At 44.4% G+C, this 26756-nt stretch overlaps 1 protein-coding gene across 1 annotated transcript in view; it reads right to left on the bottom strand.

Annotated features, from left to right (window-relative positions):
• The window catches only part of PLXND1 (plexin D1), a 138333-nt gene extending 113112 nt beyond the window's left edge, over nt 1-25221 (bottom strand). Inside the window, exon 1 of the mRNA XM_032784260.2 lies at nt 23425-25221. Within this exon, the coding sequence (XP_032640151.1) occupies nt 23425-24732 (1308 nt within the window). The 5' untranslated portion in view covers nt 24733-25221. The remainder of the gene's footprint in view (nt 1-23424) is intronic.
• Nucleotides 25222-26756: the final 1535 nt, after the last annotated feature.

The raw sequence follows: 26756 nt of genomic DNA, 5'->3' as shown, positions 1-26756 counted from the left end.
GTTACATCCGTCTCAGCATGCATTGAAATATTACTTAGGCTACTTGAATCATACTCATGCAACACTTAAGTCATGAATACAGGGATAAAAGTGATTTTAGGGTACAGCATGGGCCAAATTCTACTCTCAGTTATACAAGAGTGACTAGACGGTAGGGGCCCTGAACACAGAATTTGTTTCAATATCTTCAATATTTAATCTTTTACCTATCATAACAAATCTGTGACCATTTGTATTTCATCACTGTCTCTGCTACACACCGGGGCCACTCAGAAATTCACAGGAGTAGTATGGATAGAACTTGGATCCTTCAGCTCCAAAATACAGCACTTTGCTACTTGAACTAAAGGAAAATCTCCACTATCAGTTAACAGTATGGGAGCTATGATACATGCACAGCTAAGCAGCTCTGTTTCCATCCAGTTGAGGACAGAGGTACAACACACATACATTCTCTCCAGCAGGGCTTTTACAATAGGTATTTTCACTATTATTCACAAATGGTACAGATTGACTCAAGTCCTAAATAAAGTCTAAGAGGTGGTTTAGTTAGACTGGCTCTTGAGTATGATCTCAAGAAGAAAGATAAAAGATTTAAAATCCTAACTCATCTAAAACTACAAGCTATTATATGTCATAAATTCAGTTCTTCTTTATCTCAGCCTTAAAATCGGCCCTGAACTGAAAAATGATTTACCAGAGTTTCCATCACAACTATTTCATCCCCAAGAGCTCTAAATGAGAAGCTAGATTGCAGGATGTCAGCTTCGGAAGGAAGTCTGCTGGAAACAGAGGGAGGAAGAGGATTGGTAAGGCAACACTCAGGAAACCCATGAAATGTACTGATTTTGTTTCCTGTGTTTGTGACCTTAAAAATAGTTCTTGTGCAACTTGAAATGCCAGGGTTTATGAATCAAAACCAGGCTGCATGCTTCTGCTTTAGCAAAGCTTCTTCTTCCTTTGCCTCTGAAAGCATTATAGTGTAACAGTAAGTGGACACAGTGTCTAACTCCCTCATGCATCTTATCAGAGTGGATTAAATTGCTGGCTTCTAACATGCCTGGAGTCCTGGGAAAATGACACAGCTAACATCAGATAATCCGCTCCAACTTGTTGATTTGTGGGACTTACAATCATCTTCAGAGGCTCAATATTTGGCAGTTGCCCCTACACAACCGACATTTTCAGGCCATTAATTCTGTGATAAAAGGGTCCTCACTTTATCTCTGGCCTTTCTTAATGTAAACCATTAGCTTTTATTAACGTTTAGGTATAACTCAGGAAGAGCTATGATATGCAGACAGAACATTCCAAATAATTTGGGACTCGTCTAGGGAGAACAGAGGACTATGAATTCAAGCCAAAAAATACACTCCAGGGAAATACTCTTCTTCTAGGAGTTGTAAATACTAAAGCAAAATGGGCAAAATGAGAGATACTTGCGGGCAGAGTCAGCCACATTACAAAAGCAAAAAACACAAGCTCTCCTCTGTTTACAGCAAACCCAGACCCAGCCACAGAGTTCTTCCCAGGAGCAGTCTATTCATTATGGAGGGCTCTCAGTAAGGCTAGCATTTTTTACATACAATCAAGTGTTTATCTTCTGGAGTGTTGCAACCTGAGCTGTCAGAAATCAGGCTTTTAGGACGTCTGGATGAAAATGTAATCCTCAGAAGAGGACTCTACTGCTCAGGGTGCGTCTACACTACAAGCGCTACGATGGCACAGCTGTAGCACTGTAGTGCAGACACTTGCGACCTTGACGGAAGAAGGTTTTCCGTTGCTGTAGTAAACCCACCCCCTGGAGAGGCTGTAGCTAGGTCAATGGGAAATTCTTCCGTCAACCTAGCGGTGACTACACAGGGGGTTAGGTCATCTTAACTACATCTTTCAGTGGGATGAATTTTTCACAGCCTTAGTGAAGGGTTGACCTATGTTTTATGTGTAGGCTATGGCAATCTAACCAGCCACTCTGATTGTAGCGCTGCAGCACAAGGAAGCATTATCAGAAAGCTGGTGTAACATCCCACAAGTTTTGGTCTGAAGACAAGTCACCATGCCCTCTCAACCATTTGATGCATTTACGACGTTGATTCCAGCTCAGGCTGAAAACCGCTGATAAAAAACTGAATTTCTTCAAGAATCGGTGAACAGAAAATAATCAACCCCCACTCTTTCACAAGAACAACAAATTTCCTCTAAAAGGACGTTAAATGGAACTTGTGCCCAGTTCACACTATTTACTAAGAATATGTCTATACTTTGAGCTGAGGCTGCGATTCCCAGCTCCAGGAGACAGACTGTACTACCTCTCATCAAGCTAGCTTGATTAAAATAGCCCAGCAGCACTAGCAGCGGGAGGGGCTAGCTGCCTTAGAACTCACTTAGCATCTCGAACAGGTATGTATTTAGGGCAGCTAGCCCTTCCTGCCGCTGCAGCTATGCTCTATTTTTAGCGTGCTAATTCAATGAGAGCTCGCATGAGTACGTCTCCTTGAGCTGGAAATTACACTCCAGCTGAAAGTGTAGACAAATGCTTGAATTGTAAGCTCCTTGGGCCTGGGACTGTCTTTCTGTGTGTATGTTTGTACAGCGCCTAGCACAGTTTGGTCCTGGACTATGATTGGGGTCCCTAGGTACTCCCATAATACAAATAATCAATCAATAATAAATAACTGTCCACTGTCAATTCCAGCTGGATCACTTCCTCTCCATGGGTCAAGTCTCAATCATCATAGTCTTTTGTGTGTGTGTGGGGCGGGGGTTTGCATGCCTACCAGTGAGCCAGATCCTTGGCTGGTTTAAATCAGCATAATTCCATTAATGTCAATGGAGTTATGCCAAATTACACCAACTGAGATCTGATCCAGCATTGCAACTCAGTGTCCAAATAATAAATGAGACCATCTATGAGAAGCTGTTAGGATCATTTTAATAAACATTTGTGTTTATTTCATGCCTTTTGAAACAACTGATCTTGGCTCAAGTCTAAGCCGTTACTGTTCAGAGAAACATGAAACAATGCTTCTAGGATGCAAGTTTTAATACTGAAAGAGCTGTAGGGGATAGGTCAGTAGCTCTAGGGAAGCAGGAGGGAATGTAAATGAAACCGCATGAAATCTCAATTGCTGATTTCTACCCTGGTTAAAACCATTCTGCTAAGTACTGTAGATCCTTCTGCTATGAATTCCCAAGGAAAAGACCGTTGCCAATACTCATTCTTCCCAATAAAGGGAACTGCCCTCAATTTTTATCATCTCATAGTCGTTCCAGATGGAGAACAAGGGGTTAATTCTAGTTAAACATTGATCCAAAAAAATGCCATAACATCCAATTAATGAATGGTCTAAAGCCACATTTGCTAAATTGCTGCAAAGCCGGCTGCTGGAAAGTTGGCAGATTGAAAGACAGGTGGTTTAAAACCTAAAAAAAAAAAAAAAAAAATACCCACAGTTGGATCCAGAGAGATTTTGGGAGTAGTCACTCCATGCTTCATATCCGTAATTGGTTTGTTTTAAACAGTTTTGTCTCCAGCACTTACATCTCAATAGATTTAGGTCTGACTCTGATCTCAGGAATCTTAATGGACTTTTTAGGCCTGATTCTAATCTCATATACACAGGTTTTACACTAGTGTGTAATTCTACTGTCTTCAGCAGAGTGACTCCTGTTTAATACAGATGACGGTGAAGTCAGAATTGGGCCCGTAGCCTCCAGCATTTTGTTTCACAATGGCTCATGATGTGGAGTTTTGAACACATAAATCCAAAGCATCAAATACTGCCACATCTTTTTTAGACCGATGGGATTTATCTTATTGTGCCAGCTGTGCTTGTGCTAGAATGAATGGCCCACCTGCTTGGGAATGTCCGGCACGCAGCTTGGCTAAGACTTGAGAAGGGAGCAGTGGTGAAATTAGAATACTTTTTTCTGCCCCACCAGTTCCAGAGGCAGCTGGGGGCTAAACCAATAAACTCATGCTGGCTGGTAATGACCCTGAATGTTGGGGGGGTAGGTAGCATAAAACCAGCTGTGCCCACTTTAACCCCCAGGATTCCATTATGGAAAGAGAATCAACCCCTGCTTGGCTGCGTAAGCCAGAGTTTTGGCCATTTCTGCACAACTGGAGCAGTGCAAAGAGGACAGAACAGAATCAAGGATCTGGAACAATGACCAGCTTTGCCAGGAACATCACTGGGCCTGTGAGTTTTTTCAGTGAAATTCGAGACATTTTTAATGCAGAAAAAAAATATCAGTGTCCTCAGCTGGCCACCTCTGTATGTAAAACAAACAGGGTTCCCCCCATACACACACTTCGAATAAAACCTGGACTAAGCAGAACTCCCCACTGAGAAGCAAGAGTGCCACAGTCACTCATTTAAATTGGGAGTTTCTAGACCCAAGTCAGGAGAGCTAATGGCTCACTGAATGGATGTAATTGCTCATGAAAAATCATTAACAGATTTCCTCTGTCAGATGACTCATCATTTTGTTTACAAATGAGCATTCCCTGTACCAAAGCCAGTGACATCAAGCAGAATAGAAGCATCAGTTGAAAGGGAAGAATAACCACTACATCAGTTCACCAACTCTTTCCATCTGCCGTAACGGACTCATGTAATCCTGATACTGAAAACAGATCCTTCAGCTTCCATAGAGCTTCTCAAGCTTAGGATTTCTTTCTTTCTCCTCTCTTCAGTTTTCTTTTTCTTGAGAGCTTCTTCTCCACTGATAAACCCTTCTTTCCTTCTTTTGACTCACATTCATTTTAGGCCAAACTCTGAAGTTCCTTCTTAATGGTTTTGATGGGAGATTGCCTGACTAAAACTGAGGGAGGATTTCAGGATATGGACCTTAGATTTAAGTAAGCCGAGCAAACAGAGAGCAAAGTTTAGAGTGAGCAGCAGCAATCTCAGTTAGGTATTTGTAGAGGGATGCAAAACATTCTAGAGCTGAATAAGCCACCAGCAATCATTTTTTCCAATCAAAGTATTTTAGTAGTGAATGATGACTCTTTGGACAATAAAAGAGGCAAGATTGCAGAAGGCCTTTTGTGATCAGCTCTGGGATACCCACATCTAGTGGGTTGTTTTGCCATTTATAGACTTTCAGTATTTGCTGACAAAAGAAACAATGCTTAAGAACTGTTTGTCTGAAGAATAATTAATAAAGTTGCCAAAACTAATAGGCTGTCTTTTTTGCTCAGCACTCACAGCAAACCATGAGGGTGCCCCCAAAGTAATCCGGGAATGCACTGGGTGAAAATGATATCTAAATTGCCTCACCAGGTGAGGAAAGATGGTCCACTGGTTAGTTGGGATGCAGGAGACCTGGGTTCAATTCCCTACTCTACCACACACTTCCTTTGTGACTCTGGGAAGGTCACTTAGCCTCTTTGTGCCTTTGTTTACCATTCATAAAATGGGGATAATGGCACTCCCTTACCTCACTAGGGTGTTATAACGATAAATACTTTAAAGACTGAGAGGTGCTCAGACACTATGGCAATGGAGGCCAGATACGTACCTTAGACAAATTGCCATGCCTTGAACTAGGATTCAGGGCCAGAACCTGCACTCATGACCAGAGCACATTCACGCCCCTAAACCAACAAGATATCCTGGAAGCAAGATTTCTAAGTAGAGAAAAATCAAGGGCTATCTCTCATAGCCAATTTCACACCAGATTAAGCAGCTGCAACTTTGTTGACTTCAGTAACAGCAGCATCCACCCTTAGGGTATGTCTACACAGCAAAGAAAAATGCATGGCTGGCCCATGCCAGCAGACTTGGGCTGCAGAGCTGTTTCACTGCTGTGTAAATTTCTGGGCTTGGGCTGGAGCCTGGGCTCTGAGACCCTGCGGGGTGGGAGGGTCCCAGAGCACGGGCTCCAACCCAAGCCCAGAAGTGTACCCAGCAATGAAACAGCCCCACCACCCCAGCTCTGCAAGCCTGAGTTGGGGGTTTTTCTTTGCTGTGTAGACAGACATACCCTAAGTGTCTGGATTTGGCACTTAGACTAACACTGGAGAACCAGGAGAATGCTTGATCACATGAGGCCAAAAGTTTTCAGTGAGTAGAGACCTCTAGATACTGTCTATAGACTGTTCTAAAACAGGGAATGATTTTATCTTTTACTGTCCAAAATACTGATTTCATCTAGGAGGGAACCCAAAGATGGGACAGAAAATGTCCATTAACTCTTGGGTGGCACAGTGGAAAATGGCAGATCCCATCAAATCTTATTCAAGATGTTATAGTACATGAGTTGAACTGGAGAGTGCAGTGAGACAATGGAAACAAGTGCAACCATTATATGAAAACCACCCAAAATGTCCAAGAGCTGGCGCAGTAGGGTTAGGGCGCAGGAATCACCCAAACTGCAATAGCTTAAATGAATAAAGTACCAAGGTTGCAGAAATCCACCAACCAGGAGGCCTTTCTATTAAAGGCGTTTTGTATTTAAAACATAAAGGCATGTGGAGGCCTATTGATGCCTGAGAAGGAAGGAAGAACAAAGCCTTTCACACCACCAACCTTACATTATTTCTCTAATGCAAGACAGTCTCCTCCACCACCTTTTTTCATGGGAATTGGTTAGAATCCCAACTACCCATCAATCGCACAAGTCTCAAACACTTTATAGGTGACTCTAGAGTTATCTTAACAGGGATGCACGCTAACCCAGATACTTCCACCGGTTCTGGAGGATTTTAGCAAAGCAGCTTCTCTTAAAGTTAAGGGAGTCGTGGTTAAAAGCCAGTAACAAGCTCTGACAGTGTAGGTGCCTGAATTTCAAAAGACAGTGTTCAAAGCAGGCCTGAGTATGGCGCTAGCACAGAAGCTCTGTGTTAGCACATGACCACCATTTATCTGAATTTCTGTTTCTTTAAAAGAAAGGTCTTTCATTATTTCCCTTGAAGGAGAAAAACATGATCCAAAGACCAAATGTAAAGAGAGGTGAATGTTAATTTGAGAGTCTTATGGGACCTGTTCTGCACAGCTCTCTCCCCGAGTTACCATGAAACTCATATACCCCCTACTCCCCCACTCAAACCTGGACTGCAACTGCAACATTACACGAGTTCCCCCCTCTCCGAGTACTGCTAAGGTCCAAGGGTGTTGTCAGGGCAGGTGTTTTATGTTGCAAAGGAGCTGGGGGAATGGACGTCATCTATATGTAATGAAGTAGTGAAGTTATTAATGCTGGAAAAAAATTTAAAAATGCCTGCCCTTTACAGAAACTCACATCCTTCATGCTGCTAGGAAGAGTGGTCAAGCTTATTATGTTAGTCTTCATCCTGTGTTAAATTTAATACGTCTAGATTATACAATCAAATCCCTGAAGAATGGGCAAGATGAAGGACTAAAGAATAACAGGCTCCAAAGGGACCATCCTAGCCAAAATAGTGTATATTTAAGCAATGAGGTCCTGTATGTCCTTTAAAAATCACCCGTCTTGGAAATGCTGTTCTTCTGCCTGTGTTCTCCTGGGAGCAGAGAATATATCAGTCCAAGAGTGCCTCATTCCAAGGGTATTCACACTAGTTTGGAAAGCTATACTAAAATGTCCTTCTCGAAATTGTTTGGAATAAGATGTCTGATCTGTTCAGACTATATTTTGTTAGCTGCTGTTTCCTCAGGAGAGTCCCCCTTGCACCACTCAAGCTGTGTTTCTCGTTTATGTTTAGCTTTGGCTTTGGCAACAGATTTCAAAATATCCTAACTCCTTCCTAGAGGCAGGAATTGTGGATCGACAATAAATTTGGCTCCTCAATCTTCAGAGGTTATTTTCTTAATACACGACTACTAATACTTAGCACTTCACATCTTCAAAGTGCTTTGGAGGCATTTCAGTGTGGGTCTGCTCTGAAAAATGGCCATTAACAAATAGCACCTTCTTACTTAACAGAGCCATTCTTTGCACATGCTTAGTCAAATCTGCTTAGTCTAGTAACAAAGAGGCATTTTACTTATCAGCTCTGTAGAACAACAAAGTTATCGAGAATGAGCAGCATTCTAGTCCTTTTTCTTTATTGAATTCCAATAGTTCTCCCGGTGCAAACCAACTGAAGACAACTGTACTGCACAAGTGTCACTGAGGACATAGTTAGCTGTGCAGAACTTTTACTACGGGTTGATGTCCAAGAAGGAAACCACTCAGCTTTACTTTCAGATCCCAGGGGAGTTTTCAGGTCTGATAGGGGAAAAAATTCATAATTCATAGACTTAAGGCCAGAAGGGACCATTATGGTCACCTAGTCTGACTTCCTGCACAACGCAGGCCACAGAATCTCACCCACCCACTCCTGTAACAAACCCCTTACCTATGTCTGAGTTACTGAAGTCCTCGAATAGTGGTTTAAAGACCTCAAGGTGCAGAGAATTCTCCAGCAAGTGACCCGTGTCCAACGCTGCAGAGGAAGGCGAAAAACCTCCAGGCCTTTTGCAATCTTGCCTGGAGAAAATTCCTCCCCGGTCCCCCAAATATGGCAATCAGTTTAAAGCCCTTGAGCATGTGGCAAGACTCACTAGCCAGCATCCAAAAGAATCTCTGTAGCAACTCAGACTGCACCCATCAACATCCATCACAGAGTCACTGGCCTATTTACCGCTAAATATCAAGATCAATTAACTGCCAAAATGTGGCTGCCCGATCATGCCATCGCCCTCCAAACTATCTAAGCCTTAGTCTTTTGAACCAGTATGTCTTTTGCCCCCCATACACACTCAGGAAGGTCTGTCCAAACTTCACTCTGTAATGGTTAGAAACCTTCGTCTTAATGTTCAAGTCTAAACTTCCTAGGTCCAGTTTTAATCATCTTTTGTCACATTGCATTAAGCTAAATAATTCCTCCCCTCTCGATATTATCCCTCTGATATAGTTTTATAAAGAGCAATCAGATCTCCCCTCATCCTTCTTTTGTTAGGCTAAACAACCAAGCTCTTCTCAGTCTCCTTTCGTAAGACAGTTTATGCATTCCTCGGATCATCCTAGTAGCGCCTTCTCATTGAAGGCCTTCCTTAAACATGGTAGACCAGAGCTGCACAAAATATTCCAGATGATGTCTCACCGTGCCTTGCTATAACGCACTAACCCCTCCTTTCTTACTGGAAAAATAAAAACCTCGCCCCTTTTTCCTGCCCTTTATGCATTTTTCCCTTAAAACCACATGTAACTTTTTAACGGCCAATCACATTGGCAGTCATAGTCATCTAGTGATCAATCAAATCAAGCCTTCTTCCTCCTCTGTACTTCCAACTTTGTGTCCCCAATTTATAACCAACATTCTTGTTATTAATCCATAGAATGCGATGACCTTACACTTTTCCCAAAAACCCAAATACTCGGAGTCCCTGAGGAACGTTCCACTAGTAACCTCCTTCTAGACCTGAGCAGATTCACCTTCAGTATGAGCCCATTGTAGTCTCCCCTTACACCAGTTCCTATCCTACCTCTCCAATTTCATATCGGATTCATCTTTCAATTTAACTGATAAGCCCGATGTGCGACCATATCAAGCGCTTACTAATCGATATAAAATCCACTCATCTTCCTTGTCTAAAAGAACTCTTTCCTTCTCATAAGAGATGATCAGGGTTGTGTTGGCAACGATCTACTTTGTAAAAACCATGTGATTTAAGTTGTCCCAATTTACCCATTGATCTTCAATGTCCTTGAATACTTCCTTTCAAATATTTTCTTAGACTTGGTGTACTTCAGGTAAACAACAGGCCTGTGAAATATAGATACAGTAGAGTAGCCTCTTGTTTTGCCTGCTTTCTATTTAATATTTGAAAACTATCTTTGTTTAGCTCAATTCTCCGTGAGTTGATTGCTATCAACTCTAAGTTATCTGTTTCCATATTGAAAGAAGTTTCTTGCGGATGGGCTTGCATGTTTCACTGGTAGCTGAGTTCACCTAATATCTTGGATTGAAGATATCTTTGGTCCCCTCTGATTTCGTCCCATTAATTGGCTATCGAGTTTAGCCTACTCGATGTGGTATGTATACTCCATATCCGCATTACCATTTAGTCAGTCCTACCATTATCCCTAAGCTCCTCATTAGCCTCATTAAAGACTGAGGCAAAGTATTTGTTTAGATATTGGGCCATGCCTAGATTATCCTTAATCTCCACTCCATCCTCAGTGTTTAGTGGTCCCACTTCTTCTTTCTTTTTCTTCTTCTTATTTATATGGCTATAGAACCTTTTACTATTAGTTTTAATTCCCTTTGCAAGTCCAACTCTACACGGCTTTTGGCCTTTCTCACTTTATCCCTACAATTCTTTTACTTGCTAACTGAGTCATAGAGTTTAAGGTCAGAAGAGACCACAAGATCATCTAGCCTGACCTCCTGTATATCACAAACAGGTCACAAACAGCACCCCACACCCACACACTAAACCCAACAAACGAAATTCAACCAAAGTATTACAGCCAATAGGAGACTAGACTGCTACTGGCAAAGAATAGGAGGGACCAAGGCAAAGAATAGGAGGGACCCCCACAATTGAGGCCCCCACAATGGCAGGGAAATGATTAAGTGTGTTATACCCAGATAATCCTGGCAAGCGAACCACACTCACATGCAACAGAGAAAGGCAACTCCCATACCAAGGTCATTACTAATCCAACCTGGGGGAAAATTCCTTCCCAACCCAACATATGACAATCAGTTAGACCCCCGACTTTGTGAGCAAGAACCAGCCAAGCATCTGAGACAGAGACTACTCAGTGCCACCTCAGAGCTCTAGCCCTCCCTCTCCAACATCCCATCTTCAGCCATGGCCATCCCACAACAACAAAAAACAGAATACACTGGGGGAGGGGCACTCTCTTCCTGACCCCTCCAGGTGGCTGGCTGAAACTTTGAAGCATGTGCTTTTAGGAACATAAGACACAAACTGGAAGTGAGCCCTGTTGAGCCCTGTCCCATATCATCACAAGTTACCCCATCGTACAGTTGCGCACACACCTGATATATAAATCACTGAGAGAAGAAACATGAAATCCGATTATGCCTCTTCTATTAAGTCACTTGGTAGAGTATAACTGAACGTGCTCAAAAGGTCAAACCCTGCACTTTAAGGGCCAAACCCTGCTTAACTTACTTTGAGGCAACTCCTATTGACTCGGTCCTAACACCTCTATCTTAACACACCTCTAAGGTAGGTGATATTAGCCCCATGTTAAATATTGAGAAAACTGAGACAGAGAGATTAAATGGCTTAACTAGGGCCACAATGAATAAGAAAAGCCACCAGGATTAGAACTCAAGAATACATTGCTCCCAGGCCTGCCCTCAATCCACTACATTACTCATCTTTTTCCTCTTACAGAAGGCATCTGTACAAGACAAATGACATTCTCCAGACTGTCAGGAGTAACAGGGCTGATTAGCTCTGTAGTTATATAAATCCAAATCAAGGAAAAAACACTGACTTCACTGGATTCAGCAGTTGGAGATCTATTTTACCAAGTCATGATGATGTAAAGTCCATTTTTCTCTACTGTCTCAGTACACACTTTGTCCTGCCTTCTCTAAGTTTTGTGAAAACAGGTGTTTCCAAGAGTGTCTGGAAAGATCTAGTAAATATATTAAAATCCACTGGGTGTTGTAGTGGTACCAAACCACAATTAAAATAAAAACAAATTAGCATCATGAGGTGCATAGGAGGTAATGCTAACTTTCAGATTCTCTCCAAAACTTTCAAATTTAACAGCAAAGAGAGTTTTAACAGAGAGCAATTATTTCAGTGCAGATTTTGTTAACATACTACATAAGGGTGACTTGCTGCAGTTCAGAAACTCGAGAAGGGACTATATCTAGTTGCAAACATGGTCGAACTTTCCCTCCCTTTCATTTGTTGCAACTCAGTGGGAAGAACTTGATTCAAACCACAGGAAAAAAAAAATTATAAAAAAAAATTGTCTACATCAGTTGTTCTTTAAATGGGGATGCTTCTCCCAGTTAGCTGGGATCTAACCAAAAGCTACCGCCCATTTAACCTCTGACACCTGTTTGCGAAAACATTATCTAGATTAGGGGCAGGCAAACTACAGCCCATGGGATGCATCCAGCCTGTTGGACCTTTTAATCTGGCCCTCCAGCTCCCACCGAGGAGCAGGGTTGGGAGTTTTCCCCACTCTGGTGCTCCAACTGGGGAGTGGGGTCAGGGGTATGCCTTGCTTTGCTCTGCACATGCAGCAGCTCTGCACAACTCCTGGAAGCAGGAGTAGCCAGGGGGCTCCTCACACTGCCCCCGCCCCAAGTGCCAGCTCTGCACCTCCCATTGGCCAGGAACTGTGGCCAATGGGAGCTGCAGGGATAGTGCCTGCGGATGGGGCAGCACACAGAGCAGCGTGGCCCCACCTCTGGTGGGGAGGACAGGCCGCTGTTTCCAGGAGCAGCTTCATATGAATTGGAACTAGAATTGGAGAAGAAGCCTGTTTTGGTTCCAACCCAGAAACAAAACTGCCTAATGCTGGGACTGGACACACCCAAACACACACCTTCTTGTTATTCAAGAGAATCATAGACTATCAAGGCTGGATGGGACCTCAGAAGGTCATCTAGTTTAACCCCCTGCTCAAAGCAAGACCAATCCCCAGACAGGTTTTTGCCCCAGATCCCTAAATGACCCCCTCAAGGATTGAACTCACAACCCTGGGTTTAGCAGTTTAATACTCAAACCACTGAGCTATCCCTCCTACCCAATAGAACCAAAACAGGCTTATTCTCCAGTTCTAGTTCCAATTTATATGCCTCTGAAATCTTGTAAGAATAGCTATTCTTGAGCAATTCTGGCCCAAGATGTTGGCAGTTTCGATCGAACAACTGGACTCATAGTGCATGATTTCCACCATTCAAGAACAAACTGTTCTGCACTTTGGCCCATGCTGCCATAACAATAGCTGGTGAGATTTTGAAGGCATGTAATTCAAGACTTGCTAGGGCTTAAATCTGAACCTGGATTTGTAGCCTAAATCTGATCTGATCATGCTTCCTTGGCCCACCTCTAAAATACAGTACCCTTTCAGCTCATGGAGTGTCTTGATGTGTTTATCAGTGCATGGTCTAAGTTTCTGGAAGTATATTAAGTAGTTTTTGGAATAACATGTGTGACTAATAATAAATCACATGGACCCTATAATCCCCTTCACTGTGTAGTGCACAGAGGAACAATACTGCAAAAGAGGCCTGGCTATAGAAAAGATGTAAGAATGTGCAGACTATTCCCCATTTGTTCCATAACTCTGTCCTTGTTCCCCAGAGAAGCTCTATATGCCTAAAGCACCCCACTGAAAAACAAGGAGGCAGAGACCCAGGGAATGGCTGTTTTGTGGAGCATGTTCCCCCCTCTATGTGACCCAATATCCATGTAAGAGAGAGGAAGATTAACAGCCCTTCCACACTCTGTAACCCTGATCAGATGGGCCAAAGAGCACAGCCAAAGCATAGGGCCTAGTGACAGCACTGCCACTAATACCATTGCTCAGAGAGGGGCTAAGAAGAGCATGGAGGGAGAGGCCCTCTGTGCAGTTCACCAGGTATCAGTGGGGTTTGGTACAGGTTTTCATGGGTCTCCCTGTTTTCCATCTTTATCCCTTGCCCACCCCCACTCCCTGTTGCACTGCTGAAAACTCCATGATCCAGAGTGAGTTATTCTCAAACACCAGATCTGCAACAGCCATGGGGAGGTGGTTGTTTTTTTTAAACATGTGAGGGGAGCACAGGTGCCATGATAGACATCCTGGGCCAGCCTCATGCATCTCCATTAAGTTCAGTGGAGATCCAGCAGGTGTGAATTTGCCTCACTACATCTGTAAAGCTTAGGAGACTATGTCTGTGTGTAATTACTCTATTTCCCCTTCTCCTGAAAAACAGTACATTATAAAAATGTTGGGGGGCAGGAAAGAAAGCTGGAAATGGCAGTTTCATTCCTGTTCAAACCACTCACGACTATCATTGAACTTCTGGCCATTGCTGGCCCACTGTGTTTCAAGAAAAGGTGGCCTGATTATTCATAGCTCCTACAGTGCTCTGTGCCTCTGGGCTCCATTGTAGACAGAGATTTGCGTGAGAAATGATTGCATATTCCCCCAACTGAGCATTATTATGGACAGAACAAGAGTAACGAGACACGATTATCAAGAACAGCGCTATCAGCCTTTCTGATCAGCTTGTCACATCTAAAACAGCCTCATCTAGATTCAGCCTGAGATCAGCCTCTTCTAAAGCAGGCACCCCAGAGATTCTGCTCAACCTCACCCTGTCAGAATGTGGGCTGCCAGCAGAACTGTTATACAGCTGCTGGATATTAATATTGTTCTTTCTGCTGAAAAATGTCAATAAATTCTAGGGCCTCCCTTAGTGAGGGATCATTTCAGCCAGTGTGCTGCCTCCTCCGCTTGCTCTAAGCTGTTACTTCCCAACTTGTAATGAAAACAGGGAGCTGCAATCATTACCAACCTAGAAATGGGGGGAACAGCAAAGCAGATGACACTTGCAAATTAGCAACTCTACTACTAACTTCATGGCTAACTTCCCCTCCTGACACTTTGCTCGAGCATCCTGGATTATTTATAGTGTGATTGCTACACAGGCATTGTGTAGCAGTAGAACAAATGACTGAGCAGTAAGGATTCTTGGGTTCTATTCCTGACTCTGCTACTCACTCACTTTGTGACAATGGGCAGGTCACTTTGCCTTTCAAAGCCTCATATTCCCCACCCGTAAAATGAGGGTATTAATTCTTACCCACTCAGGTGGGTGCTGTGAGACTTAATTTGTGCATGTTTGTTAATTGCACCTTGATTTATGTGTGGACAGAGCTACAGAAATGCAACATGTTAATTACTGTTCTTCCACTCCCTTCTACAAAAACCATTTCAAAGACCCATAGGGAATAAAGTATACAGGCATTAGCCATGTGCTCTTTTCTGCTGAACATTTTCCTTTCTCATTGTCAGAACTTTTACTATTGTTTGATACTATCCTTAATGGAGTAACTGCATGCACAAATGACATGTCGGACTGCTCATTTGTGCACACAATTAGTGCAGCTGTGCATGCAACTGGAATAACTCTGAGCAAATTATCCATGTGTGCCATTCTAAAGCTTTGAACCATTACTTGTAGCCACATGCTATCAATAATATTGACTATACTGTTACCTGGCAGCATGTACCAGTAGGTAAGTGTGATGGGTTTCAGGTATTTTTAATTAACTGTTTTCATGTCTCTCTTGTGCTTGCTTGTTCAATGTTGGCATTAAATTACCTCAGCCAAGGCTTTATGCTTTAATGTCTCTGATAACCCTTTCCAACAAGCTATTGGGCCAGAAAAGCATAGGTGTTTAGGCACCTAAAGACCTGGACTGATGCCTAGTAGGATTTTAAAAAGTCCCTAAGAGAGCTGGAAGTGGATTAATCTAATCCACAAAAAGGCACTCTTAATGCAGAATAAGAGTGTCCGCATGGGGAGTTAGTGCAGAATAGCTTTAAATTTAAACCCTAGCTATTTTGTGCTAACTACTCTGTGAATCCACCATGTTGACAAGCTCTTAATCCGGCAAAATTTCTGGTTTTGACATGAAGCCAGGTGAACCTCATTGACTTAGACTGAATTTCCCATTGCAATCTGGGGTTCATTTGGACTTGAAACTTAAAACAGGTGTAGGCACAAGTGGCATTCTCGGGTGGTTTGAGACCAGCTGGTAAGAACCCAAGCAACATGAACCCCTTTTAGATAAGATCAGTGAATTTCACATAGCTTTTTTTTTACAGGCTTTTCGTCACTGCATAGATGTATTTCACTTTAACTGCCCACTGTTACCAATTGTTTAGTAGAGATGGGTCCAGGACATTGCATTCAGATCTGGATTCAAGTCTGAACTTCTCCAAAGAACAATGGAGGTTGGAGCCAGGGCTTTGATCTGGAGAGCTAAGTCCTGATCTTACAATCAGATCTACACAAGCACAGAGCTCCACTGACTTTTATTTTCTCTGTAAAACAATATTCATAATCAAAGTAAGAAAAAAAGATTAATGTGATATAATGACATCCTGCAGTTTCGGAACACTGGTATATTTTGCAGCTTCAGATAGTGCTAGCAACCACCGAAAGCGTCAGATTATATAAAACTAAAATGTATTACAGGAACTTTTGCTTTATTTTTAATGTATAAATTAAGCGTAAATTTGCAGTTTCCTTTTTGTGGCTAGTCCTCTGGATTTGTTTGAATAGATGTAAGGTTAGAGGAGATTTATTTCATGTTTGGAGTTTCTGAATTAGTATAAACTAGTACTCTAAACTTCCTTTAAAACCCAGTCCTACTGAGACGTTACAGTATGTTTGGTCAGTAAGTAGATGCTTTGTCATACTCCCATGTGGATACAAATTTTAGTTTTGGAACACTTTCTTACTGGTTTTAGACAACATTTCCAAACCCACATATACGCATAGTGAAATGGTTTATACAATTCACCCAAGCAGTACATTTTATTTAACAACTCATTATCATAAAACTCATTGATGGCTATCTGATCATTAAACCACAAAATATACTGTTCAGCTAACATGCAGAGTCTGACATAAAGCCACAAGAGCCAGAAAATTCAGAGTTAATGCTGAAACTCCATTATTATCACATGCCACTATGCCTAAGTATTTCAGCATGTAAAATACAGTAAATCAGAAATCCCTGGAGGTCCCCACAACAGAATAGGGTTTAGACTGGTGTTTCAATCCCCATTCCCCTGTTCTGTATGTGCATTAGATATTAAATTTTATTTTAACATTTATTTCTACTCATGGTTTAGGGACAGATCATTAGTGATGACTGCAGCATGCAGAAAACAAGTGGGTGCATAAAGATGGCTTAATGTTCACATTTGCACTCCCCTGATCCTGCTGCGGCTGTGATGAGGACTGAGTTAGAGCAGCCTCCAGGCTGCTCTATTTCCTTTTGCTGCAAACAGCCCCCAGGGGCTTGAACGGTTGCATTGCAACAATTTTTATATGGGGGTGCTGAGAGCCATTGAACCAAACTGTAAACCCTGTATATGATGGAAACCACTTCAATCCAGGGAGTGCTGCCAGACCTCCCAGTACTCCTCCTTCCAGCCCCTTGGGCTTGAAACAAAACCAGGAGTGAATGTGGGACACAGGTATCCTAGCCATACCTCCTTCCCCTTGCTATGACAGGATCACAGATAGAGAGTGACATAAGAGCCCATACATTGTCTGTACACTTCTGGATTATTCCCCTTGTACTACGGCAGCGGTTCTCAAACTGGGGGTTGGGACCCCTCAGGAGGTCATGAGGCTATTACATGGGGGGGGGGGGGGTCATGAGCTGAAAGCCTCCACCCCAAACCCTGCTTTGCCTCCAGCATTTATAATGGTGTTAAATATATAAAAATGTGTTTTTAATTTATAAGGAGGGGTCACACTCAGAGGCCTGCTATGTGAAAGGGGTCATCAGTACAAAAGTTTGAGAACCACTGTACTAGGGCAATTCTCAGCAGACCAATTAAACCAGCTTTAAAACCAACCTGACCCTTGTGTGGTGTCACGTGGCCACACCACAACAGAATATCATGGCATTAATTTCATTTTTTGGGTTTGATCATCTAAGGTGCAGAGCATCTCCTGGGAATTACTGAGTGCCCTCAACTCAAATCCATGTGAAATTACAAGTACTCAGCACAGTGGAAGATTGGGTCCTTAATTAATTATCTTTCAAAAAGGATATTAAAAGGCATACCAAGCACATGGCATGAGGTTTAAGGGTGCATCAAACTTAGAGTCCAGAATCTGACCTGTTACAATGGTGTAAATATGGAGTAAATCCACTGGGGTTTCTCAGGTTTAACACCAGCATATCTGAGATCAGAATCTGATCCCATATAGCAATAGACCCATTTACACTTGACCTTGTGTACTAAGCTCTGACAGCACCCTACCCTGGAAGGTACCCACTCAAGAGAGTACATATATTCATCATCATCATCGTTGGAGACATGGATTCAAATCCTGTTGAGGTTACATATGATGAAAATACATTGGTGGTCCCATTCTAGCACGTCACAGGGGACAGTCTGAGACAAGTTGTTATAGACAGGCAATCTCTGCTCAGGAGAGGCAAACCTAGACCTTCCCCATTAGCCTTTGGTGCAAAAAATAACCGCTTTCTCTCTGTTCCAAAATCCCTCCTTAACACACATACTTTCCACTAAACCTACCAGTCTTAACCCACCTCTTTCATAAGTGCTTTTACAGAACCTTTCATTAACAAAACACATAATAGCAACGCTCTGTTAATCTTCCTCCGCTTATCTAGGGAATCTGCATAGACATTTTGTCTGGCCATTTAGACCCCAGTTCAGCAGAGCACTTAAACTTGTGCTTAATAAGTCAATGGAACTATTCAGGGGCTTAAAGAAAAGCACTGTGCTAAATAAAGACCTCGACACACTGTACAGCAGGGAGCACATAGTCAAAACATAAATAACATATTAATAACAAATAACCAAAAATCTGCTAGTAAGATTTGAGGTACTCTGTGGAGGAAGCATAAGCAACACCTACCCACACTAGACCTGTCTATTTTTCTCTCTGGGCAATACATCTGTTCCCCAAACGTATATTATTTATTCATTATTATTTCTACAGCACTATAGGTGTGCATGGTGCTTTACAGACAAGCATAGTCCCTGCCCCAAAATCATGTACAGACTAAGAGCCTGATCAAGCAATCCACTTCTCACATAAGCAGTCTTTACCTCCATGAGTCCCACTTCCTTCAAAAGGATTAGTCATACGAGTAAGGGTTGCAGGATGAGCCCCTTGATTTCTTTCCAAACAACAGCTCCCATAACGCTACTCATTACATGTTCTGTAATATAGAATCTCTTTAGCCTAACCTGTGTTTGGAATGAATCAGCCAATCATTTCATATTTTTTCAAACTCATTTTTTTTAAAAAAAAACCACCCTAATCTACAAAATCACTTTAAAAAAAAATACTTTAACTCATTTGAGTTATATGTGGGGGGAAAAAAACATCAACAAAATCTGGGAACCCACTAACTGCTGAAAAGTGGAGCTTATAATAGAAACATGGATAGACCCTTAGCTAAAACACCATGCCAGCTGCTGCTGTAATATATTTTCCTGCTGTGTTCCCAAGGCTGGGACGTAAAATGTATTAGAATATTTCATTGTCTCAAAGGTGGAAATTGGTGTTAGTTTTTTTTCAGTGCAAAGAAACATTATATTACAATCCTCATCTTGATACAGTTGCTCTGGGAGTTGGAAATGAAAGCAGCTTGTTAACTTGTTGGCAATTCTAATGATTAAGAAAAAGGAGGGGAATTGAAAAGCTTGTCTTCCAACTAAATGGCAGGTAAGAAGGCTTCCAGCTGACTAGGTCAACGTTTCTAGAGATTCGCACTTCAGGTGAATGGGAAATGAACAAATATTAAGCAGGAAGAAATGTTAATAGTATGTTGCATTTATGTATTGCTGAACCTTCCATTCACGGAACACAAAGCACCTTCATAACCATAATCCTTAATACCCAATGACGTAGGCTCAGTAACTACAGGAAGATCATTTTATAGATAAATTTACTGAGCACAGGGAAGCAACTTGCTCAAGGATATACAGAAAGTCAGAGTCAGGATTAGAAGCTGGTTTTCCTGACTCCCAGCCCTATGCTATAATAATCACTAACTTACACTGCTCCCCTTGTGTAAATATACATTTTCTAAGAGCTTGATCCTGTAAGGTGCTGAGTCCATTCAACTCCCACTGACTTCAATGGAAGCAGAGAGGACTCAGAACTTTGTGGCACCCACCCCTCAATGCCACATACATCATTGTTTAACCACATTTCTAATGACACACCCATTCTTAATATGCTTTCATTATAGAAATGACAATCTTCCTAGTCATCACTGTGTATAGATAAGATCCTGAATACAGCATTCATTTCTACAATCATTGAATCAATACAAAAATTAATTACCATTAAAAAAAGAAGAATTGATCTTGTCAGTCCCTACAGAGAAGTCACGTGCTTTACACTATAAACCCTAGTTTTCATCCTTGCTCTGACACTGACTCCATCTGCAGACTAGGGCAAGTCTCATCTCTGCTTCAGTTCCCCCACGCTATGAATAGCAATACATATACTTACACAATTGCCTCACAGAGCATCGAGAGGAGGCATTAATATCTATAAAGTGCTTTACAGAAGAAAAAGACTAGATATTTTAAGTGCTGATAAATGATGGCTTATTCATTGTTGTTAATTGTTGCCCCCAAGTGACTGTAAGTTAGAAAAACCTATACTGTTCACAGAAGCTGGTATTTTCAAAGGAGGCTGAGGAAGTTAGGTGCCTTGTTGACATTGAGTTTCAGTGGAAGTTGGGCACCTAACTCCCTAGTACACTTGGAGAATCTCAGCCACAGTGCCTAATCCTGCAGTGATTACTCTGGGCGTGCCCCTGCAAAGTGCTGAGGGCCTGACTTAAGGGATGCTGAGCACCCAGCACATCAGCCGAAATCATCGAAAGTGGAGGTGTGTTCAGCAACTCTGAAAGTCAGGCCCTCAACTCCCATTGACTTCACTGGGAGCTGAGACTGCCTCAGGACTGGACCCACACAATTTAATGCACTGAGTCTTTTTGTGGCATTAACTTAAAAGCCACAACGGTTACCAGATTTTCTGACGTCTGGCAGCTAGTACTTTGCCACAGAGGAAAACAATTCAACTTCCCTAAAGCCGATCTGTGAACCATTCCATTAAGGCTACCTATTTTAACATAGTGTGGGGCTGCCGTTGCCAGACACACTGGTTACCATCAGAAACCTTTCTATCATTGCCACTGTAAAGCATGGAAGCCCAAACCCAAGTGCTCTGTCTTGCCTATGAAATCAAACAGACGTTTTTATAATCTTTGATGGAGCTGAGTTGTGCCTCTTTTCCAGAGGAAGAAAAAAATATATAGTGCTAAAGCAGCTCCATCGTTTAATAGTTTGTGACTTTTACTAAAGGGGGATATAGGTATCTTTATCTGGCATTAAAATTTATATTTCAGTTTTGTTGTTGCCATGTTGGTCACAGGATATGAGAGAGACACGGCAGGTGAGGTAACATCTTTTAATGGAACAACTTTTGTTGATGGGAGAGACACACTTTCCAGCTTCACAGAGCTCACCTTCAGAACTGGAACAGGTAAAAAAGCTAACTACGAGGTGGGACAGATTGTTAAGCATATGGGGTAAACACATGTTGCGAGAAACCACTTAAAATAAAGTGGACAGGGGTGTTAATTTCCAACCCCAAAGAAGAGCTCTGTGAAGCTCAAAAGCTTGTCTCTTCTTTCATCAGAAGTTGGTCCAATAAAAGATACCCTCCCACCTTGTCTCTATTAACATTTATGTCCACTTGGTAACAAATTGTGACAATGGCAAACTTGCACCCCAAATGCAATGAAACAATGCAGCCTGTGTCCCCTCTCCATGCACTGTACACATACTGCACTGTCCTGCTGCAGGAATACACAGAGGGACGTGGGAAGAGAACAGTTACAACCGAACACACTGCATTCTCTCCACGTCTGTACAGAGAGCAACAACCGAAAGGAAAGAGAAAAATAAAGTCTGTGAGTCACCACTGGTTCACTGGGAACAGGGGACGTGGGAATAAAGACACTCCTTGATAAAAGAGGGGGCGATTATATATGTGTGTGAAAACCACTGCATGTTTGACTTCATAGTAAACCAAGTAGGAATCCAACTGACTTTCACAATGGACCTAAATTTATGCATGGGTACTGCATGAATATAAATCCTTGTGAAAAAAAGGAGCTTACTGTGCTCAGCATGTTTTCCCCAACATCCTAAATATTGTCTAGTATAAGTAAACCAGAATCACTCATCAGAGAAGGCTATGAGATGGATTTGAGTAGAGATGGTCCTGGGAGTGCAGAATACACATACAAATTCCAACACCCACGTCAGTCCCAGGCAGATTTTTGGCTTATTCAACTGCAAAACTTGGAGAGAGATCTGGGTTTGGCTGCTGACACCCTCTCCTCACCCACCACACAAACCCAACGTCTGATGGGGTTTCGGGTGCTGTGGTTTAGGACAGACCATTAAAGAAACAGCCTGATCTGCACCACTGAAGTCAGTGGAGCTTTGCAACTGATTTTTATCTTCATTCAGATGCGGCTCTTGGTTCTGATTCCAACCACCACCATCCCAAAGTCCAGTGCTTCTCAAATCCAAGCTTCTGACTGAATCCCATCTCTAACTGGCATTTATGCCAAGGAAGCTACTGTCAGATACACAGTGGTGTGAAAACCGTATCACTTGAGATATTTAAAACTGGATCAGACAAAGCACTGGAGAATAGACTGACAGGAACAATCCTGAGAGACAAACTAATACATGGTTTCCAACTCTAACTTCCATGATCCTTAGATTCTCAACCCCTTCAGCCTAGGGGATTGTTATCGCTTACTCAGCTAGTCATGAAGGTCCAAACTTGAGACTTAATCCTAAAGTCCTTACATGGACTTTAATGGAGTTTTGCCTGAGTAAGAACTTTGGGACCACGGAGAGTCCAGCCCCAGCCAAGCATTCCTCTCCATGTAGTGTTTGATATCAGAAGGGATTCACCACATAGTCTTTCTGGAGTGTGCTGAGCCCTGTCCTGCAGAGCTCTAGGTTGCCTTACACTCTCTCATCTACTAAACAGCCAGGTTTCTCCCAGCAGGTGGTTTTTCTAATGTAAAATCTACTTCTTTGGTTCCACCGAAGTGCAGTATCACAGGGATTACCTGATATTTCTCCCCCAACAGGTGGTTACAGTGCCCTCCACTTCAAAATGTGCTCCCCTGAGCTGCACTTTATCAGGGTTAGGGTTCTCCCCAGTGGGAGTTCCCTAACTCTGCACTCTGGTCCACCACAGGGGCGAACCTGCTCCCTGCACAGCAGTCCTGCAAGGGAACCTTCCAGTTTCTCTCCCTCCAGAAGGTTGTGTCCCCAGTCCAAGAAAACTGAGCTGCAGCATCATCATCTGGGGCACCTTAGGAACTTTTCTCAGTGGTTCCCCTACTGCTGGAACTCCGCTCTCCTGGACTCCCTCTGTTCTCACCCCTACCAGCCACAACATTAGAGGGGCATCTCCTTTCCACCAGAGATTCCCCCCCCCCCCCCCCCCAAAATTTGGGGGGGGCTTCTTTTTCCCCCAAAATTCCCCCCCCCCCCCCAATCCTGAAAGCTCCCCTGAGCTGCAGCATCACTGGGGGAGGGAGGTTCCTCTCTCCGTTCGCAGGGGGTTCCCCACTAATGAGCAGCAACATCCTACCGGAGCCATCCCGAACCGCAGCCCCCTACCTGGATGTTCCTCTTCTCGCAGGCCGGCCCGGTGCCCTGCACCACGCTGTCCAGCACGGTCACCAGCCCGGAGTCCGGCTCCACGAAGCACGAGTTCCTGGCCTGCCGGATACTCCGCTCGATGTCTGCGAAGCGGAAGGCGCAGAGCGCCGAGTGCTGGCGGGCCCCCGGCGGGGCGGCTCTCTCGAAGACCCCGAAGAGCAGCTCCTGGGGCTGCGGCGCCGCCGGGGGTCCCAGCTGCAGGGCGGCGGTGGCCGGGAAGACGGAGATCAGGCGGGTGAAGCCGTCGCCGCCCCCGGCCCCGCACTGCAGCCCCACCTGGATGTAGGACTCGGTCAGCTTCTTGGTCTCGCCGGCGCTGGCGTTGCGGCCGGGCTCGGCCAGGCAGATGCGGGCCAGCAGGCTGTGCGAGTGGCTCTCCTTGTCGCCGGCGTTGGCCTCGCTGTTGAGGGCCAGGTAGGCGTAGGCGGCGCCGCCGGGGCCCCGCGGCGGGGGGGCGGGGTGCAGGAAGGCCCGCACGAAGCTGAGCTTGTGGCGGGCCTTGGCCCCCTGCTTGATCTTGAAGATGTTGTCGTCCGAGGGGTTGAGGTCGAAGGTGAAGAGCTTGGCCAGGTCGCCGCGGGCGTTGAGGGCGCGGATGGCGATCTCGGGCGTGTTCTCGAAGCGATGGTCCTCCAGGCTCTGGTTGCGCGGGAAAAAGGGGCTGCCGAAGCCCGTGTAGGTCGCCCCCACCAGCAGCCGCGTGTCCGGCTGCCCGCCACCCGCCGGCCGCAGCACCAGCCCCACGGTGGAGGCGTTGGGGTGGTTGGCCGCGATGTTGAGCATGCTGGGGAAGACGGTCACCGGGTCCCCCCCGCCGCCGGCACCGCCCGGCGGGAAGCTCACGGCCACGGCGGAGATGTTGGCCATGCTGCGCAGCTGGCAGAAGCCCTGGTAGATGGAGCCGCACACCACCACGATGCCCTGCTCCGGGTCCGGCTGCAGGATCTTGTTGTAGTTGTTGGTCAGCACCTTGGGGTGCTCGCAGGAGGCCTGGGGCAGCTGGGGCGCGTGGCACAGGGGGTTATCCGGCACCGGGCCCACCTGCTCCTCCACCTCCAGCGTCAGGTTGGGGCCGGAGAGCTGGTACAGCCTGTTGACAGCCGCCAGGTAGATCTTGCTGCCCAGCCCATCCAGGGCGAAGTTGTTGGTCAAGGTGGGCGAGAGGAACTTGTGCTGCACCTCCAGGCCGGCGCTGGGGCCGCCGAGGAGGGCGAGCAGCAGCAGGAGGGGGGCCAGCACCTTAGCGCCTCTCTCCCAGGGAGCCATCCTGCCGCCTGGGCTGCTGCTCTGCAGAGTGCATGAGGCTCCACGGAAAAGGGGGCTTTGCAAAGCCAGGGAAGGAAAACCTGCTTCCTGCGAAGCCAACACGCCTCAGCACTGAGTGACGCCAGGAGGGAAGTCCTGAGCTTTCGTTGCGATCCGCAGCCCTGGCCTGGTTACTGGACCTTCCTCTCTCTGTCTCCCTCCTCGCCAGCCCGGAGATCGGATGGGGTTAAACTGCCCCGATCTCGTCTCTGCAAAGGCTGCACCCTCCCCTCTCTCTGACAGCTCTGCGCTGCGTGTGAAGCGATCCGCTGCTCTCAGACTTCTCCTCTCTTTCGCTTCTCTCCTTTCTGCATTACTCATGGGTTTCTTTCTTTCTTTTTTTTTTTAATTTTAGGGTTTGTCATGTGAATGTGATTAAGTTAAAGATATTTTCCAAAAGCTGGAAGGCAAGCCTTGCACCAGCCAACCACACAAAGAGGCAGCCCTTGTTCCTTGATAGCAGCTCCTCTTCTAACAAATAACTCTTGTGTTTGTGGTTTTTTCATGTTTCTAATCAGAATATGGGACGAAAGGGGAGAGGCGAGATAAGAACTTCTCTCCTCCGCACATAGAGCAAAACTGCAACCAAAAGTAAAAATAGCACTAACCAAACAACATTAATTTCAGCCAACCCCTCCCATCCATTGTCCCCCCCACCACAACAGTCAGAATAGGTTAACTCTCACTGCTCTTGAAGTATTGCACTCTCCATAAAGAGAGTTGTACAAGAAAGGATAACAAAGAAGAGGAGGTCAGACTGTCTGGGGTTTGGGGGTCAGGAATAAATTAAGTGGACAAATATTCCAAGTATGTAGGAGGGGGAATCTCTCCCAGTGCCACTGTATTTCAGTCACTGGCGCCATGCACTGCTTGTTTTCGTTCTGTCTATTCCAATGGAGCTGTGTTTGCATTGGGCTGCTCTTTTTTTAATGTGCTCGAGAAAGGCTGACATCCCCAGAGACTGAAATCTGTTTATTCCCAGAGCAGGTATAGCCCAGGAAGCACCGGTACAGGATTCCCTGACACTGCTATGATAGTGTTCCTGAATCCTATCCAAGAGGACCTAGGAATGAGAGCTCAGCAGGGATCAGATTGGGGTGGTACTCTTCCACCTTCACCCACAAAATAAGCTCTGCTTCTGTGAGTTGCTGCTCCCAGTAGATTGTGCAGCTGTTCAAATTATGATTGTGCATATTCTTTGCGCTCCATTAGGCACCTTGTACTTGGTTTATTTGGATTGGGCACCATAGTGAGACATCACTCAGTAAATTATGCAGGTCGGTGATCCTGCCTCTCCTTCAGATGGCTTTTCTACACAGAAAAGTTAAACCACTATTAGCTAGCGTGTGAAATTAAACCAGTATAGTGAAACTGACATAACGCCCATGCAAAACCTGGGAGGCAGTGACCGTGAGATGGTTGAGTTCAAGATCCTGACACAAGGAAGAAAGGAGAGCAGCAGAATACGGACCCTGGACTTCAGAAAAGCAGACTTTGACTCCCTCAGGGAACTGATGGGCAGGATCCTCTGGGAAAATAACATGAGGGGGAAAGGAGTCCAGGAGAGCTGGCTGTATTTTAAAGAATCCTTATTGAGGTTGCAAAAAAAACCCATCCTGATGTGTAGGAAGAATAGTAAATATGGCAGGAAAAAAATCATTGAGTACATTAACTTTTTTCACATCCTCTGTCACTAGGTTGCCCTCCCTCATTCAGTAACGGCGCACCACACTTTTCCTTTGACTTCTCTTCTTGTTGCTAACCATACTGGAACGAAGAAACCCCTTCTTGTTACTCTTTAACATCGCTCGCTGCTGCACTCCAAGTGTGATTGGCCTTCCTGATCACTCCTGCGATTCCTGAGCAATATTTTTATACTCCTCCCTGGTCATTTGGTCCAATCCTTCCACTTCTTGTAAGCTTCTTTTTTGTGTTAGCATCAGCATAAGGATTTCACTGTTAAGGCCAAGGCTGGTGCCGCCATA

Source organism: Chelonoidis abingdonii, chromosome 17, assembly GCF_003597395.2.
Source record: "Chelonoidis abingdonii isolate Lonesome George chromosome 17, CheloAbing_2.0, whole genome shotgun sequence".
Classification (NCBI taxonomy): Eukaryota; Metazoa; Chordata; order Testudines; family Testudinidae; genus Chelonoidis; species Chelonoidis abingdonii.
The sequence above is the reverse complement of the archived record's forward strand: the minus strand, read 5'-3'. Positions and strand labels throughout refer to the sequence as shown.